Below are 15,348 nucleotides of genomic sequence, written 5' to 3'. Positions count from 1 at the left end.
CTGTATTTCTCTAAAATTAAAAAAAATTACAAAGATGACTGGTAATTTTTTTAAATTTTTATTGTACTGGCAACCCACAAAGTGAGAGTCCCACGCTCTTCAAGAAAACTTGAGAACGAGTGAGGACAGCTCGGAACTCTGAGACAGTAGCTCTGCCTACAATACCACCCGCCCCCCCGCCCCGCCCAGGATGAGCAGGTGGGAGGCGCTGGGCCCCATGTCACCCCGGAAAACAATTGTTCCTCTCAGCCCCAGAGAGGCCTGGCACCACAACACTCTTCCGTGGCCACGTGATCCTGGGGGCAGACAAGGGGTGTGAGCTGAGTCCCAGCCTGGCCCTGAACACTGCACCCAGCCGGGCCGCCTTCTCCGGTCCAGGGCTCTCGAGAGGCCTGAGGTCCCCTGACTAAAGAGCCCTGACTTCACCAGAGCAATCAGCTGAGCCACGTTGTTACCCCTAAAGGGGACAGAGGAGCTGACCCCAACAGCTCAGAAAGGGGTCCACCACTCTCAGATCCCAAGCTCTCACCCCCACTCACTATTAAGAGCTCCCCGTGCCCCAGGATCACGCCAATGGCAGGTCAAGTGAGGGTAAATCAGAAGACCCATTTCTACCCCAGTTCCATCCCTTCCTACCTGTGTGACCTGGAGGCAGGCACTTCATCCTCTGAGCCAGAATTCCCTTCGGGGTGACCAGCTGCACCTCAAAGGGATACTGTGAAGATCGGATGAGGTGCTGATCGGGTCACTACGATATGAGTGGGGGGTGGGGGGACAGCTGTAGGCAGTGAGTCCCACCACCCAGAGCCCTCCAGGGCCTGCAGGGGTGGACAGAGGGCCTTTTCTTCCCAGGAAGGGAACTGCCCTACAACAGCAAGCATAGAAGACTGAGGAGCAGTCACTGCCTGGCCACAGACGCCTTCCCCTGTGCCCTGCCAGACCCTGGGCTGAGCATGGGCTGGGGAGGAGGAGAATCGGTCTGGAAGAGTAGGTGCCAGGCACAGGTGAGAAAGATGTGGGGAGAAACAGGCTCCCAGAAGTAGAAGAGCTTCGAGAGGAAGACAGATCCATGTGCAGAGGCAGAAACCCTTTCCCACACTCAGGGGCAAGAGACAAACAGGCCAGACCAGCAGCAGAACTGCCAGGAAAGGCGACGTCAGCTCCCAGAGGTGGCAGGGAAGGGGACAGAGGAGCTTGATCCCACGGAGACAGAGCCAAAGGCAGAGACAGGACGGAGGAGAGGAGAGCAGCTGGGCTGGGAGAAGCAGGGTTTCTCCACTGAGAAAACGCTTCTGGGGAGAAAGCAAAATCCGTGCCGTACAGTTTTTTTAAGCACCCTTCCCCAGCGTGAAGTCATTTGGGTATTTTAAGAACATGTGATGCATTATGCATATCTCGTTTTTGTTGAAGGAAATCATGGTTAGTGTATTTAAAGATGTGAATGCCTAGAAAATTATAGGGGGAGAAATGTGGGATTATTTTTTCCCCCTGAATTTTCTGGGTTTCTTGAAACATCCACATCTGCACCCAGCTTCCTGGTGAGTTGGGCAGAGAAAGGGAGGAACTGGAGAGAAAATTCCTGCTTCCTGCTTCTCCTCTTGGCAGGCTGTGCCCAGGTGGACCCGGGATCAGCAGCCCAGGGTCCGCTTCTGCCTCTGCTCTCAGGCCTTTCCGGCCTTCTCCCCATTCCTTGGGAAAGAGAACATTACTCAGGCCTCTGGAAGCACAACCTGTTTCTCCTCCCAGGCCTCCGGCCCGCCTCAACCATAGGGGCACAGCGCCGCCTGCAGGCCATAATGGAGAAATGCAGGACTAGGAGGGATTCTATCCACAGTCCTGCGTGGCAGTAGAAGGAAATAAAAAGTATGAGCCAACTTATGGCAAGCATGTATGAAGTCCCATTCTATGAAGCACCTTAAATATTAGGGAAGACTGAAGGGGTGGGAGGCCTGCAGCTTTGGCAATTTGACATTAATATTAGTATGACCTCATTTGTACCCCTCTGCCCCCAGCCCAGAGAACATTCAGGTTAGAGAGCCACAGTGCCTGGCACGCTAGGGTCTAAATAAATGCCTGTTGCATTCAGCTGTGGCTTTCCAGTATCGTGGTCCAATCCTGGAAGAATGTGGATGTGAGGCAACAGCTCTGTCAGGGTCAGCGGCCAAAGGTTGTATCACCAAGCAGGCCTTCATCCAGGTCTGGTTGGCCCCTCGGACCAATGCCAGTGTCTCTGGCTCAGCCTCATGTGCTCCCGCCCCCCTTCTTGGGTAAGGGAAATGCCAGGTCCCTCCACTGGCATCTGGAAGACAGTGTGGCAGCTGCCGAGGAAGTGACTAATGAGCCCTCCCGGGAGCAATTCAGGACATCATACAAGGAAACTTCTCTCAAAAAAAAAAAAGAAAGAAAGAAAGAAACTTATCTCACTCAAAATTAATAAGTTAACACTATCTAATTAGAGAGAATGTGCTGAGCTCCCTGGCTTTCTGGGAAGGTGGTTCTGAGGTGTGGCAGGTAGCTAGCTTGGAGACGGTCCACATGGCATCATTCGGACCAGCAGCCCCAAGGCGGGCTGAGAACCTGCCCTCTCTGGTCTCTCGTCCACCTGCTAGCTCACAGACATGCAAAACATCAGAGCTGAATGCGCCTGGGAAAGCTTCTCATTCAAATGGCTCCTTTTATAGACAGAACTGAGGCCCAGAGAAGTTAAGTCCCTCCGTTACGATCACACAGCAACAGAGCCCGGACCAGCGAGAGCCAGCCAGCCTTTGGAAGCCCAGTCCAGACCATTTACCGCCATACAATGACATTGTCCAGACTCCCCTGTGTGGATTCCTCAAGCTCTCATGAGGCCACTGGGCGTGATGTTTCTCTGCATGTTCTATCTTTACCTCAGGCCCTAAGAGAGGTCCTTCCCTCACTCCTTAGAGCCAAGTCATGGCCCTCATCTCTGGTCCAAGAGCCAACTCCCACAGGCAGCCTTCCAGGATTGTTTTACCTCATCCATTTTATTTGCTAGTTTACTTATTAATTCCATGTCCGAAGACCGAATTCCATGGTTAAGACCTCAGGCTCTGGCCCTAGCCTGTTTGGCTCAGTGGATAGAGCATCAGCCTGCAGACTGAAGGGTCTCAGGTTCGATTCTGGTCAAGAGCACATGCTCGGGTTGTGTGCTTGATCCCCAGTAGAGGGCATGCAGGATGCAGCCAATCAATGATTCTCTCTCTCACTATCTATCTCTCTCTCTCTCTCCTCTCTCCTCTCTCGCTCCCTTCCTCTCTGAAATCAATAAAAATATGTTTTAAAAAAAGAGCTCGGGCTCGAGTCAGACTGCCTGGCTTAAGCGTTGTCCCTCTCATGTGCCTGGGCAACACTTGGCCTCTGGGCCTTGATCTCCTTTTCTTTAAAGTAAGAACGATACAAACACGTGCCTCAGAGTGAGGAGTGAATAACACCCCGTGCAGCACTGAGCGGCACCTAGCCAAGAGCAAGCACTGGAGTTAGCCAGTTCGTGTATAGTAACAACTTACAATTTGTCCTGGAGAAGAAATAAGATCCAGGTCCTGCCGGAGACCTGGGCGGTGTGGTTAAGAGCAAAAGTAGGAAGTCTGTATGATGGGATTTCAGAGGCGGGGCCCTAACATGGGTGGGGAGGGGCAGGAACGGTTTTCTGTGGGAGCTGCGGCTGAGTGTGAGAGACGGGAGCGCGGGGAAGAACCAGCACGCATGTCTAAGGAGGCACAGGTGTGATACAGAGAGGGGTGGGGAGGGCCGTGGGGAGGGGCCAGGGCAGGACACGCAGGCTTCCTGTGCCACGGAGGAGCCGGGGTTGGGCCTGAGAGAAAAGGGAGCCTGGGGGAGGGCTGTCAGCCAGGGGCACGGTCAGGCGGGTGTGATTAGACCAGGCGGGGTTCTGTGGACTGTGTTTGCCTGGCTCTCCCTCAGCAAGGAGCGACTGGCCTGGGTTGCTCTATCGTGAATAGTCAGGGAATCTGCTCTAACCAGGCCAGTGCCAAAAGCCATTCCCAGCGACCATATCCTGTGAACCACAAGTATTGCCAGCCACTGAGAGGCGCCTCACCCGCACGATAGGATACGCTCAGAGACAACGCTGAACCCTGCGACGGCAGACTGTCACACTCACTTCAGCGCCTCTAGGCGCAGAATGCACAGTTAGCAAGTGTTAGATGAATGCCCACCCATGATCTGAAACTTCTCTGCGCATCCCTGAGGCCCTTGAGGGACCACCAGCCCCGGACCCAGTACCCAGCTGGGTGTGCACGGCCCAGGCCCAGGGTTGTAAAGAAAGGGGGTCAGATTGGCCGAGTTTGTCATGTTGTTGTTTGCTTTTTAGTTTTTTCCACATATTGTTGTTTGCTTCTTGAATTTTTCTTTTTGTTTTTTGTTTGTTATTTGTTGTTGTTGTTAATCCTCACCCGAGGATATTTTTCCATTGATTTTTAGGGAGAGAGGAAGAAAGAGGGAAAGACAGAAACATCGACATGAAAGAAACACATCAATTGGTTGCCTCCTGCATGAGCCCCGACCAGGGCCCAGGCTGGGGAGGAGCCTGTATGTGCCCTTGACTGGAATCGAACCCAGGACCCTTTGGTCCGAAGGCCAACGCTCTATCCACTGAGCCAAACTGGCTGGGGCTGCTTCTTGAATTGTTGAATATAAATGGATGAATTAGGATTCCAAAGACCAGCCTTCCAGCTCCTCCTCCGCCAGGGTGAGCTGGGGAACCTCAGAGCCTCCAGCTGCAGTACGTGAGCCTAGGGCAGCGGTTCTCAACCTGTGGGTGGCAACACCTTTGGCAGTCGAACAACCCTTTCACAGGGGTCGCCTAAGACCATCCTGCATATCAGATAATTTACATTATGATTCATAACAGTAGCAACATTACAGTTGTGAAGTAGCAACGAAAATAACTTTATGGTTGGGTCACAACATGAGGAACTGTATTTAAAGGGCCAGAAGGTTGAGAACCACTGGCCTAGGCCCTCTGGTGTGACTGGTGACTTGCGTGCTGACTGGCTTGAAAACACTGTCTGTAATCCCGTGTCTATTGAACAGCTTTCCTCCTTAGCCTCTCAGGCTTGATGTGACCAAAGCCCAAGGGCGTAGGCTTCATAGTCAGACCTCGGTAGCTGTGGGAAAATCACAGCGCCTATAAAAAGGGGTAATTCGGCCTGCCCTGATTGTTCAGCAAAGCCTATAAAAAATGTAACTGGCCGGTTTGGCTCACTGGATAGAGCGTCGGCCTGCGGACTGAAGGGTCCCAGGTTCGATTCCGGTCAAGGGCATGTACCTTGGTTGAGGGCACATCCCCAGTAGGAGGTGTGCAGGAGGCAGCTGATCGGTGTTAAACTCTCTATCCCTCTCCCTTCCTCTCTGTAAAAAATCAATAATATATATTTTATATTGTATTTGTTCCCGTTTTGTTTTTTTACTTCAAAATAAGATATGCGCAGTGTGCATAGGAATTTGTTCATAGTTTTTTTTTTAAACTATAGTCCGGCCCTCCAACGGTCTGAGGGAAAGTGAACTGGCCCCCTGTTTAAAAAGTTGGAGGACCCCTGCTCCAGGCAAAACATAAGCCCGCTGAGCTTCTCTCTCGCGTTTGTAAAGTGAGGAGGGATAACACCCACTTTATAGGACGCCAAGCATTAGTGCAGTTAAAATGCCGAGCGCAGACGTTCACACCAGGGGCAGGTCTTCAAGACGACCCCCGCCTGCCGCTGTCTCCTGGCACTGAAGTGACTGAGCATCAGGGTCAACTTGGCAAAGAATCAAAACTCAACAATCCCAGCGTCAGTTGGGAACTAACTTCCAATTTCCTGTCTCCGTCACTTCCCACTCCCAACCTGGGCCCCAAGTGTCAGTCCATCCAACCCCCTGCAGAGAAGGCCCCTCAAATGGAAAGTGGGAGCTGCCACCGTGGATGAGCGCCCGGGACAGTCTCAGCCCAGCCAGGCTGACTGAGCATGGACCTCACACGCAGAACTGGGCACGTGCACGTCAGCGTTCCCAACCAGCTGCTCCGGAGACAGGGACCGTGGCTGCTCCTGCATCTCCCTCCTGGCTGGAGGCCGAAGTCTGCCCGGGAGTCGGGCTGGAGTAGCGCAGGCTGGCTTCCCTCCTTTTCCATCACTTTGACCAGAATTATTCATGAAATCTATGCCAAGGACTGAACTCTGATACATTCCCACTGAACACCCCTCACCCAGGCAGTTCATTCGTTCTCTACTGAAACCTGAACCCAATTACACAGCAGAAAAGACAAGGACCTGGGGGCGGATGCGTTCCAGGCGCTCAGAGGGCATTCCCTTGGGCCACCCTCTCCCCCAAACACCTGTCCCGCCCTATGTCAGTGGTTCTCAACCTTCCTAATGCCATGACCCTTTAATACAGTTCCTCATGTTGTGGTGACCCCCAACCATAAAATTATTTTCATTGCTACCTCATAACTATAATTTTGCTACTGTTATGAATCATAATGTAAATATCTGATATGCAGGATGTATTTTCATTGTTACAAATTGAACATAATTAAAGCATAGTGATTAATCACAAAAACAATATGTAATTATATGTGTTTTCCTATGGTCTTAGGCGACCCCTGTGAAAGGGTCGTTCGACCTCCAAAGGGGTCGCGACCCACAGGTTGAGAACCGCAGCTCTATATGAAACCAGGCCCTGAACACCTCACTGGACACCAGCCCTGCTAAATGGGCTCTCACCACTCACGCCTGCTCCTTCAGAGTAGCCGCCTCTTCATAACTTGGGGCACGTGTCTTATGGGGTGCTCCGGGAGCACTGAGGGGATGAGCCCCGCTGCTGGTGAGGATGATGGATAGGGAGCTTTGGAAACAACTTCAGACCCAGCGCTTACTAGCATTGTGCCCTCGGGCCAGAGAACAGATCTGGGGTTACTCCCTCATCCGGAAAACGCAGATCCCATGAGCCTGCAAGGGTTCTGTGAGGGTTAACTCAAAGTTCAAGAGCACACACTAGTACAGCACTCTTATTGGCTGAATGTGAGCCTCCTCCCTGCTGTTCAACACCCCACCCAACCCTCTCCCACTGCTCAGCTTTCAGGATGTCAGAACAGAGTTCTTCAGGCGTGGCGGGCCGGGATGCCCTCCAGGATGGCCCTCCTGAGCTGGCCACTCCTCAGGCCCGCAATCTGTGGGAGCCCCAAACCCAGGCCTCCAGGTCTCTAGTTCATTCCATCACGGTGGGATTCCCTTCCACCGGGGGAGTCTGGGCCTAACCAATGAGCCTTACTGACAAAGCAACAGGCTGACGCTTGGTTGGAAGATGTTTAATTTGTGCTGTCCACGCTGGACACCGAAGTGGTGCCAGCCCCTGAGAGCACCCCTCCTCCCCCGCAAAGGGAGGATCGCGAGAGAATGAACATTCGGCGCAGGGAGAAAAGAAAGAGCCGTGGAGACCGCTGACCACTTCTCTTCCACTCACAACAGGAGGGGCAGGTGGAGGGTGAAGGCAACAAAGAGGGGGGTGATGTGATTACACCCGAGGCATTTCTGTCGACTTTCACTGCAGGAGAGGGAGCCGGGACAAGGCTGTGCTCAGGGTGCTGGCTGGTGAGGCTGAGGGAGAAGCTGACAGCCAGAGGCGGGGCAGCAGCGCCCTTATTGCTTCCTGTGGGAGGTGGGGTGCTGTGGAAAGCCAGTCCCCGCCAGGTGGGGGCAGCAGAGACACCAGGAGGAGGGCAGCCAGCTGGGCAGCCAGCTGGCCATCCTTGCCCCTGCTGGGGCCCCAAACCCACCACTGAGCCCACCATTCCCACCCCCAGGTGACCGCTCTCCGTGTGCTGTTCAGAGTCATGTTCTGCTCGGGAGAAGCAGACGCTGGACTTCCGTCTCCTGTCCTGACGCACAGGTACACGCATTTAGGAGGCAAGCAGGGAGGGGAAAGGGCCACAGTGACGTGTCCAGCCTTACAATTTTCTCCTGGGGTGTGAGCAAAAGGAAGAGCGACCCGGACAGTCTCTCCAGAGGCAGTTCCAAGCGGCGTGCGTCACACTGAGCCCGACTCTGCCCGCCTCTGAGTCACTTAAGGCTCAAGTCCACAAGAATCAGAGTCACCAGAAAGGACCCGAAGACACGGGGGCACGAGCTGAGGATCACTGGCTCTGGCGCCGGAGCGATGAGGTGCTCACAGTCGCACTTGGCGGGCTCCGGGGAGGGAGGCCAGGCCAGCACCCCCCCAGGCTGGGCTCGGACTCTCCTGTGCTGGGAAGGTTCCCTCTCAGGTTCAAGTGTGAGTTCTGGACGGCTCCCCGACTCCCTCCCTCAGTCATACCTGGAGATAGCAGCTGCCCCTCCCCTCCCCTCCCCGCCATACTCCTGTAAGGCCTTGAGATAAAACCCCTGAAAGGGGAGAGCTCCCTTTCATGTGTAACCGTGGGGCTTCGAGACTGTCAGCTGTTGTACAAGGGAATCACCCGGGTGATCTCCTGCCGGCAGATGGGGCACTTCTTGGGCTCTGGCAACGCCTGGTAGCACTCGGTGCAGGCACACACGTGCCCGCACTCCAGGAACACGCAGGACTTGAAGTTGCTCAGACACACGACACAGGTGCTCTTCAGGCTCTCCCGGTCCTCGGGCTTGGCTTGGCTCAGCAGCTGGGCCTCGTGCTCCCGGAACTCCTTCTCCATCTGCTTGAGGCGCAGGCGCTCCTGCCACTGCAGGTACTGCCTCCGGAGGATGAAGAAGAGGGCCGCGCACGCGGCAAAGCCAAACACCAGCGTCAGGACCTTCCAGAGCCTGACGCTCGACTCCTGCCTCTGCAGCAGGCTGTCGAAGTCCTGGCTGCTCAGATAGTACTGCATGCCCTGCTTGGGGGGCTGCAGGCGGACCGAGCTGTTGTCCAGGACCAGTTCACCCACCCCCGTGAGGGTGGCCCCAACCTTCAGCATCTCCTCGGTCTCCTGGACGCCCTTGGGCCGCTCCCCGCTGATGTAGTGGCCGATGGCATCAGTGAAGGACTGGATCGAGGGGTGGAACTTCTCATACACCGTCTCCAGGCCCAGATCCACGGAGTCCAGCGGCTTCAGCACCCGCACGGCCACACCCACGCCCTCCTCGTGGGGGACCAGGTCAAAGGGCACCGTGTTGGTCCTCTGGTGAATGATCTTTGAATAGTCATTCCTAAAACAGAAGAGAACACAAGATAAAAGGACAAGCAAACACCTCACGCCCAGGAAGAGATGGAGGTCGCATACATGCCAGAGGACAGGGTGAAATCTGACGCAGCTAAGAAGAGGACAACAGAAATCAATATTATCCAAGTGCCTCAATTTGTTAGGTTCTCAGGCGATCATTGGGCAACAAATACCATCACAGATCACCTCTACCATCTATTTCCTTTAGCAACTTTAAAATAAATATCCAATTTTTTAAAAAATTAAAAACAGCCCTAACCGGTTTGGCTCAGTGGATAGAGCGTCAGCCTGCAGACTCAAGGGTCCCAGGTTCGATTCTGGTCAAGGGCATGTACCTTGGTTGCAAGCACATCCCCAGCAGGGAGTGTGCAGGAGGCAACTGATCAATGTTTCTCTCTCATGAATGTTTCTAACTCTCTATCCCTCACCCTTCCTCTCAGTAAAAAAAATCAATAAAATATATATATATATTTAAATTAAAAACAGAACTACCAGATGATCCAGTAATCTCACTTCTGGGTAGTGAACTGAAATCAGGATCTCGAAGAGAGATCTACTCGCCCATGCTCACGACAGCATTGTTCACGACAGCCAAACATGGAGGCAGCCTACGTGTCCATCGACGGATGCATGAAGAATGCCACACACACACACAGAGGAATATTATTCAGCATAAAAAGAAGGAAATCCTGCCCACCAGTGTGGCTCAGTGGTTGAGCACCGACCTATGACCCAGGAGGTCATGGTTCGATTCCCAGTCAGGGCACATGCCCAGGTTGAGGGCTTGATCCCCTGTGTGGTGTGTGCAGGAGGTAGTCAATCAATGATTCTCTCTCATCACTGATGTTGCTGTATCTCTCCCCCTCTCCCTTCCTCTCTGAAATCAATAAACTTTTTTTTTAAAGAAGGAAATCCTGCCACACACAAGATGGATGAACCTGGAGAGCACTATGCTAAGCAAACTAGGCCACTCACAGAAGGTCAAACTCTGCGTAATTCCATTTATATGAGGTATCTAAAACAGTCAAACTTACAGAAGCAGAAAGCAGAATGGTGGCTGCCAAGGGCTAGGGGCAGGGGAAGAAAAGGGACGCTGCTATTGAATGGGTACAAAGTTTCAGACACACAAGATGAACCAATTCTAGAGATCTGCTGTACAACTGTATGCCTCTAATTAACAAAACGGTACCGTTACCCTTAAAAGTTTGTTAAAAGGGGCCCAGGCTGGTATGGCTCAAGTGGCTGAGCCTAGACCTGTGGGCCGGGAGGTCGTGGTCAATTCCTGGTGAGGGCACATGCCTGGGTTACAGGCTCGATCCTCAGTGGGGGCGTGCAGGAGGCAGCCAACTGGTGACTCTCTCTCATCATTGATGTTTCTCTTTCTCTCTTTCTCTCCTTTTCTCTCTGAGATCAATAAAAATACTTTTTTTAAGTTTGTTAAGAGGGTAGATCTTGTGAAGTGTTCTTACTACAACAAAAAAATAAAATAAAGTACAAAACAAAAACCCACTAGGGTCATTTGGGAAAATGGTACTCCATTTTAAAGCAAAATAATCCACAAATTCATTTTAATAAATATTGAAATCATTCATCCATGACATAAGTGAGTAGTTTCAAACTTGGGTGGTCATATCAACAAATTCCAGCCCCTGTCCTGGAGACACTGGTCCAGCAAGTCTGGAACAGGGCCCAGGGACCTGCATTTGAACAAGATGCCCAGGTGACTCTAAGTTAGGAGGTCCTCAGACCACACACAGAGTATTAACGACATTAAGAAATGGGCCTACACCCTGTCTCAGGAGAAGCTGACTGTCCGGTTTCAGCCAGCGGAGAAAGGCTACGTACGTACCAGAGATGGGTTGTTCGGTTCCACACCATCTTGTGCTCCTGAAGCGTCAGCCGCTGAATCACCCCCTTGCAATTTTCCACAAACTGGCTGTTGAGCGTTTCTTTAACAGACCGAACAGCTCCTACATGGAAACCAATTATTTTATTTCTGAAGCACTGCTCTGCCCTTCCCTTTAGGTCATTTAAATTTTGTTTTTAGTTGGAGTTCATTTCACTAATCAAAATGGTGACAATATTATCAACGAAAGTGATGCTTTGTGGGTGCTCTTCCAAGCACAACACCAACCCTGTAAGGTAGACATTCTCTTAGAGATGGACAACAGAGGTTCAGAGAGGCTGGGCAGCCCCAAGGTCACACTGCAATACTCCAGGTCTTTCTGAGCCCCAAGTCCAAGTTCTGGACTACTGCCCCAAATATACACATATCAGCCAAGAACAAACTTTTAGAAGAGGAAGTTACTTTTCATTTTACCAATAAACAAACATACCTTCAATAACAGCATAAGGCACACATTTTCCTGGAGCTTCCGAAAGGATACTCTTTAAGTCTTCACCCAAGTGGATCCTTTTAGCTCCCTAAATGCAAACAACATATTAAATTGACTACTGAATACCGACCTGTTCAATCAAACTTAAAGGGCAAAAAAATAAAGACTATTTCCTTTTTTCATGTTGAAAGAATGAGGAAATCAGGCAGGAAGGAGACTATAGTAGATTCAGACTCCAAAGCTGTCTGAGAAGTTTCATCATACAAACAGGCATGAGGCCCTGCCTCCCTCCACCATCTACAGAACGGGGTGTCACATATATTCTTTTTTTTTTTAATATGTTTATTGATTTTTTAGAGAAAAGAGAGGGGAATAGACAGATAGAAACATTGATGAGAGAGACACATCAGTGATCAACTGCTTCCTGCACACTCCCTATTGGGGATCTAGCCCACAACCCGGGCATGTACCCTGACGGGGAACTGAACCATGACCTCTTAGTTCCTAGGTCAATGCTCAACCATTGAGCCACACCAACTGGGTATATCCTTTCTCCAGTTAATGGAAATATACACTCCTTTTCATCTTCGTTTTTAAATGAAACTTATGAATCAATCTGTATACCATAGGCTGAAAATATCTGAATCTCTTCTTGACAATACAGAACCAGACATCCAAAGGTTCATATGTAAAGCATCTAAAGTACATGGTAGGGGCTGGAGCACTGGTAGGCACCATTATCACCAGGCCTTTATGAACTCACGCCCTGTACACCATCATAAAAGGATGCCTTTGCTCTATAGGCAAGGGCATTATCACCAGGCCTTTATGAACTCACGCCCTGCATTGTACACCATCATAAAGGGATGCCTTTGCTCTATAGGCAAGGATCTGTTACCTGGTGCCAAACACTGTTCTATTTCAGTTTGTCTCTTCCCTTTCACAATCAGGTGCGCGTAGCGACATCTGCCGCCGTCTTCCTCCCACAACCACTAGTTCTCCCACCCCTTCCAATTCAGTTTCCCACCTGCTGTGCTTGGGAACCAAGCAAGCCTGTTACTGCTCTAGCAAAACTATGAAAAAAGTTATCAAATCAATAAACATTTCCTGAGCACCTATGTGCCAGGCACAGTGCTGGGCGCTAGGGATTCAGGGATGAATGAAGGACAATTTCCACTTTCACAGTATTCCCATCAACAAATCTTAAGGATGCCAGATAAGTTACCTCTAAAGAGGAGATGAGATACTGCATACATATTAAGGTCACTCTAAGATTAAGCTACTGCTACACAGTAAATGAGCAAGGTCAACACACACTTATTAACCACCTACTGTGAAGAAAATTTTTAAAATAATACCATAACGGCTAACACGGTGTATTGACTCGTTTTATTATTTGTCTTCCTCCATTGGACTATTAGACTCCAGGAAAGTTAGGGCCCTGCTTGTCTTGTTGACTGCTGTCCCCCTAGTGCTGAGAACGGAGCCTGACACATAGCAGGCACTCAATATGTATCTGATGAATACATATGCTCTTACATATGCTATAGCACTTTGCTAGGCACTTTAAGTCTATAAATCCGTTTAATGCATACACCATCCTTATACAGTAGACATTATTAACCTCAATTACAGATAAGAACACTGAGGCTCAGAGAGGGGAAGTGACTTGTCCCAAGTCACACAGCTGGTGAAGTATCCACCAGGAGATGGCCAGTTGGAATTTTTTTAAAGGGCTGGAAAAGGAGTGTGCTCAGAAAGACATGGGACTCAATCAAGCTTCAATGCATCTCCTGTGGCTTTGAGCAACTTAATTTACCTAAGTCTCGGTTTTCAAAAGTGTAAAAGATGGGCAGAATGACCTCACAGAATTTTTATGTGGATTATATGAATCTTAAGATGTAAAGAATCTAGCCCAGAGGCTGGCACATAGTAGGCATGCAATAAACATGCATTCCCATCACTATAAGAAATACACAGTGATAACACACAAACCTGACTGTACAAGTCCTGTAATCTAATCAAAAGAATAGAATCTAAAATATTAGGAGTCCCAAATCTTTTTACAAAAAGGGGCCATTTCATCCTCATTGAGGAACTAATTGGCAAAGCTTTGAAGGTCATCCAAAAATGGGTGCTGGGGAGTTCACTGTTTCAAAGAATCCCACATCAGGCCCATTCCTGATTTCTGAGTCAGGAAGTGAAGTATCAGTTATGCTCATAGCCAATCACTTCCAAAGTAATTTGGTTATTTAATTAGGCGAAGAACAGGGGAGCGGGAATCTCACTAGGACCCCATTCACACCACAGACTCCATTGTTTGGTAACTTGGTTCACTGCAGATAGATTCCAAAACTCCTCTCACAGTGGGAATTTCATACATTTGTTTCTAACACAATTAACACTATCAGAAAACAATCTGATAGAGAAGTTGGTAGGTTTAGGAATCCATCTTTCAAATAAATGTCCAATTAAACCCTAACTGTTGTAGTGTAAAAATATCAGCCAAAACAAATCCACGCTTATTGAGCATCTAATCAAGCACTGAATCAGAAGAAAGATAAGGGCCCTGTTTCCAACCTAATGAGGTCCATCTCTTTCTCGTGGGCCATTCACAGTACTACAATGTCCTCAATCAGAAAAAAAAGAAAAAAAAAATCCCACAAGTGGAACTAAAAGATCTAAGTTTCAGTTTCAGCCTGACTAACTGTAAGACCTTTCCTGTCCGCCCAACTTCCTGATTTGCAACCTGGAGGCAATTTTCACTTTATCTCGAAAATTACTGTGCAGGAAAAAAAAATAACAAGATGGGAATGTCTTATGTAAGCTGTAAAGTGGAGCTGAAGAGTGTTACTTTTAAAGTAACTTAAAATATTAAAAAAGGAAGTGTCTGGAGAAGCAAGGAGCTGAGGAGCTGCAGCTTCTGCACTTGCTGTTCCCTCTGCCTGAGCCGCGCTTCCCCAAGACATCTGCAGGTCCCCCTCACCTCCCCCCGGCTCTGTGCAAATGTCACCTATTTAAAACAGCAAACCTCCGTTTCTCCAGCATCCCCACCTGTCATACCGCCTGATCTGCTTGTCCACTGTCTGTCTCGGTTGTAGTAGAATGGAGCCTCCATGAGGGCAGGGGCTTTTGTCTGTTCTACCCAAGCGCTGTCCCCAGGGCATGCACTTAGATGTTCAATAAATATTTTGAATCAAGTATTGAAGCCAAGATGCATATTCTGAATCATGGGAGGGACTTGGCAGAAAAGGAGTCGTGAAGCAGTCACCCCAATACCCGAATTCTGGTCCTCGGTCCTCCATTTCCTGCCCCGGGGGACACCCTCCTGGGCCTATTTCCTCTTTGGGGGAGTTTCCGCCGGTGGACCGGCCCCAGGCGAACTGCGGGCTCACCATTACCGGAGCCAGAGAGGACCGGCGGGGGACAGCACTGACCTTGAGCTCTTGGGCGACCTGGGCCTTCTGCCGGTACACGGAGTACAGGACGGCGGTGACGACGGAGCTGGTGCCCAGGAGGATGAACTGGCCCAGCGAGGGCCGCCCTCCGTTCTCCATGGCTGCGCCGAACCCCGAGTGCGGGGGTGGGGGGGACAGCGAGGTCAGGCCCCGCGACCCCGGCCCGAAACTCTCCCTCCACCTCGCTCCCACCCGGGACCGCACCCCTCGCCCAGGAGACCTTTCCCGGAAACCCTTATCGGGTCGCCAAGCGATTTCGTAATCCACACCGGAAGTGGGGGGCGGGGAAAGAGCAGACCGGAAGGTGGTGTTGCCAGGGTGATGGCCGCGCAGCCACGGCGTCCCCAGGGGCGGGGCGTCCCGG

General features: G+C 50.7%; 1 protein-coding gene across 1 annotated transcript; it reads right to left on the bottom strand.

Moving 5' to 3' along the window:
* Positions 1–7,308: 7,308 nt before the first annotated feature.
* Positions 7,309–15,268, bottom strand: MUL1 (mitochondrial E3 ubiquitin protein ligase 1). Its single transcript, XM_006777625.2, has 4 exons — positions 14,964–15,268; positions 11,527–11,614; positions 11,040–11,160; positions 7,309–9,176 (listed from the first exon to the last, which is right to left on the bottom strand). The coding sequence occupies exons 1-4, from the start codon at positions 15,081–15,083 to the stop codon at positions 8,447–8,449; spliced, it is 1,059 nt and encodes a 352-aa protein (XP_006777688.1). The 5' UTR covers positions 15,084–15,268; the 3' UTR covers positions 7,309–8,446.
* Between the last annotated feature and the right edge of the window lie 80 nt (positions 15,269–15,348).

The sequence above is a fragment of the Myotis davidii genome, unplaced genomic scaffold (genome assembly GCF_000327345.1).
Source record: "Myotis davidii unplaced genomic scaffold, ASM32734v1 scaffold149, whole genome shotgun sequence".
NCBI lineage: Eukaryota > Metazoa > Chordata > Mammalia > Chiroptera > Vespertilionidae > Myotis > Myotis davidii.
Note: the sequence above shows the minus strand (reverse complement) of the source record. Positions and strands in the feature narration are given on the sequence as shown.

Excerpts from the sequence above, each read along its gene's own strand:
- MUL1 (XM_006777625.2), bottom strand. The coding sequence starts at position 15,083 with ATGGAGAACGGAGGGCGGCCCTCGCTGGGCCAGTTCATCCTCCTGGGC. Across the intron at positions 11,161-11,526 it reads GCCTTATGCTGTTATTGAAG|GAGCTGTTCGGTCTGTTAAA; the intron begins GTATGTTTGTTT and ends GTTTCCATGTAG. Across the intron at positions 9,177-11,039 it reads AACCGAACAACCCATCTCTG|GAATGACTATTCAAAGATCA; the intron begins GTACGTACGTAG and ends CTTCTGTTTTAG.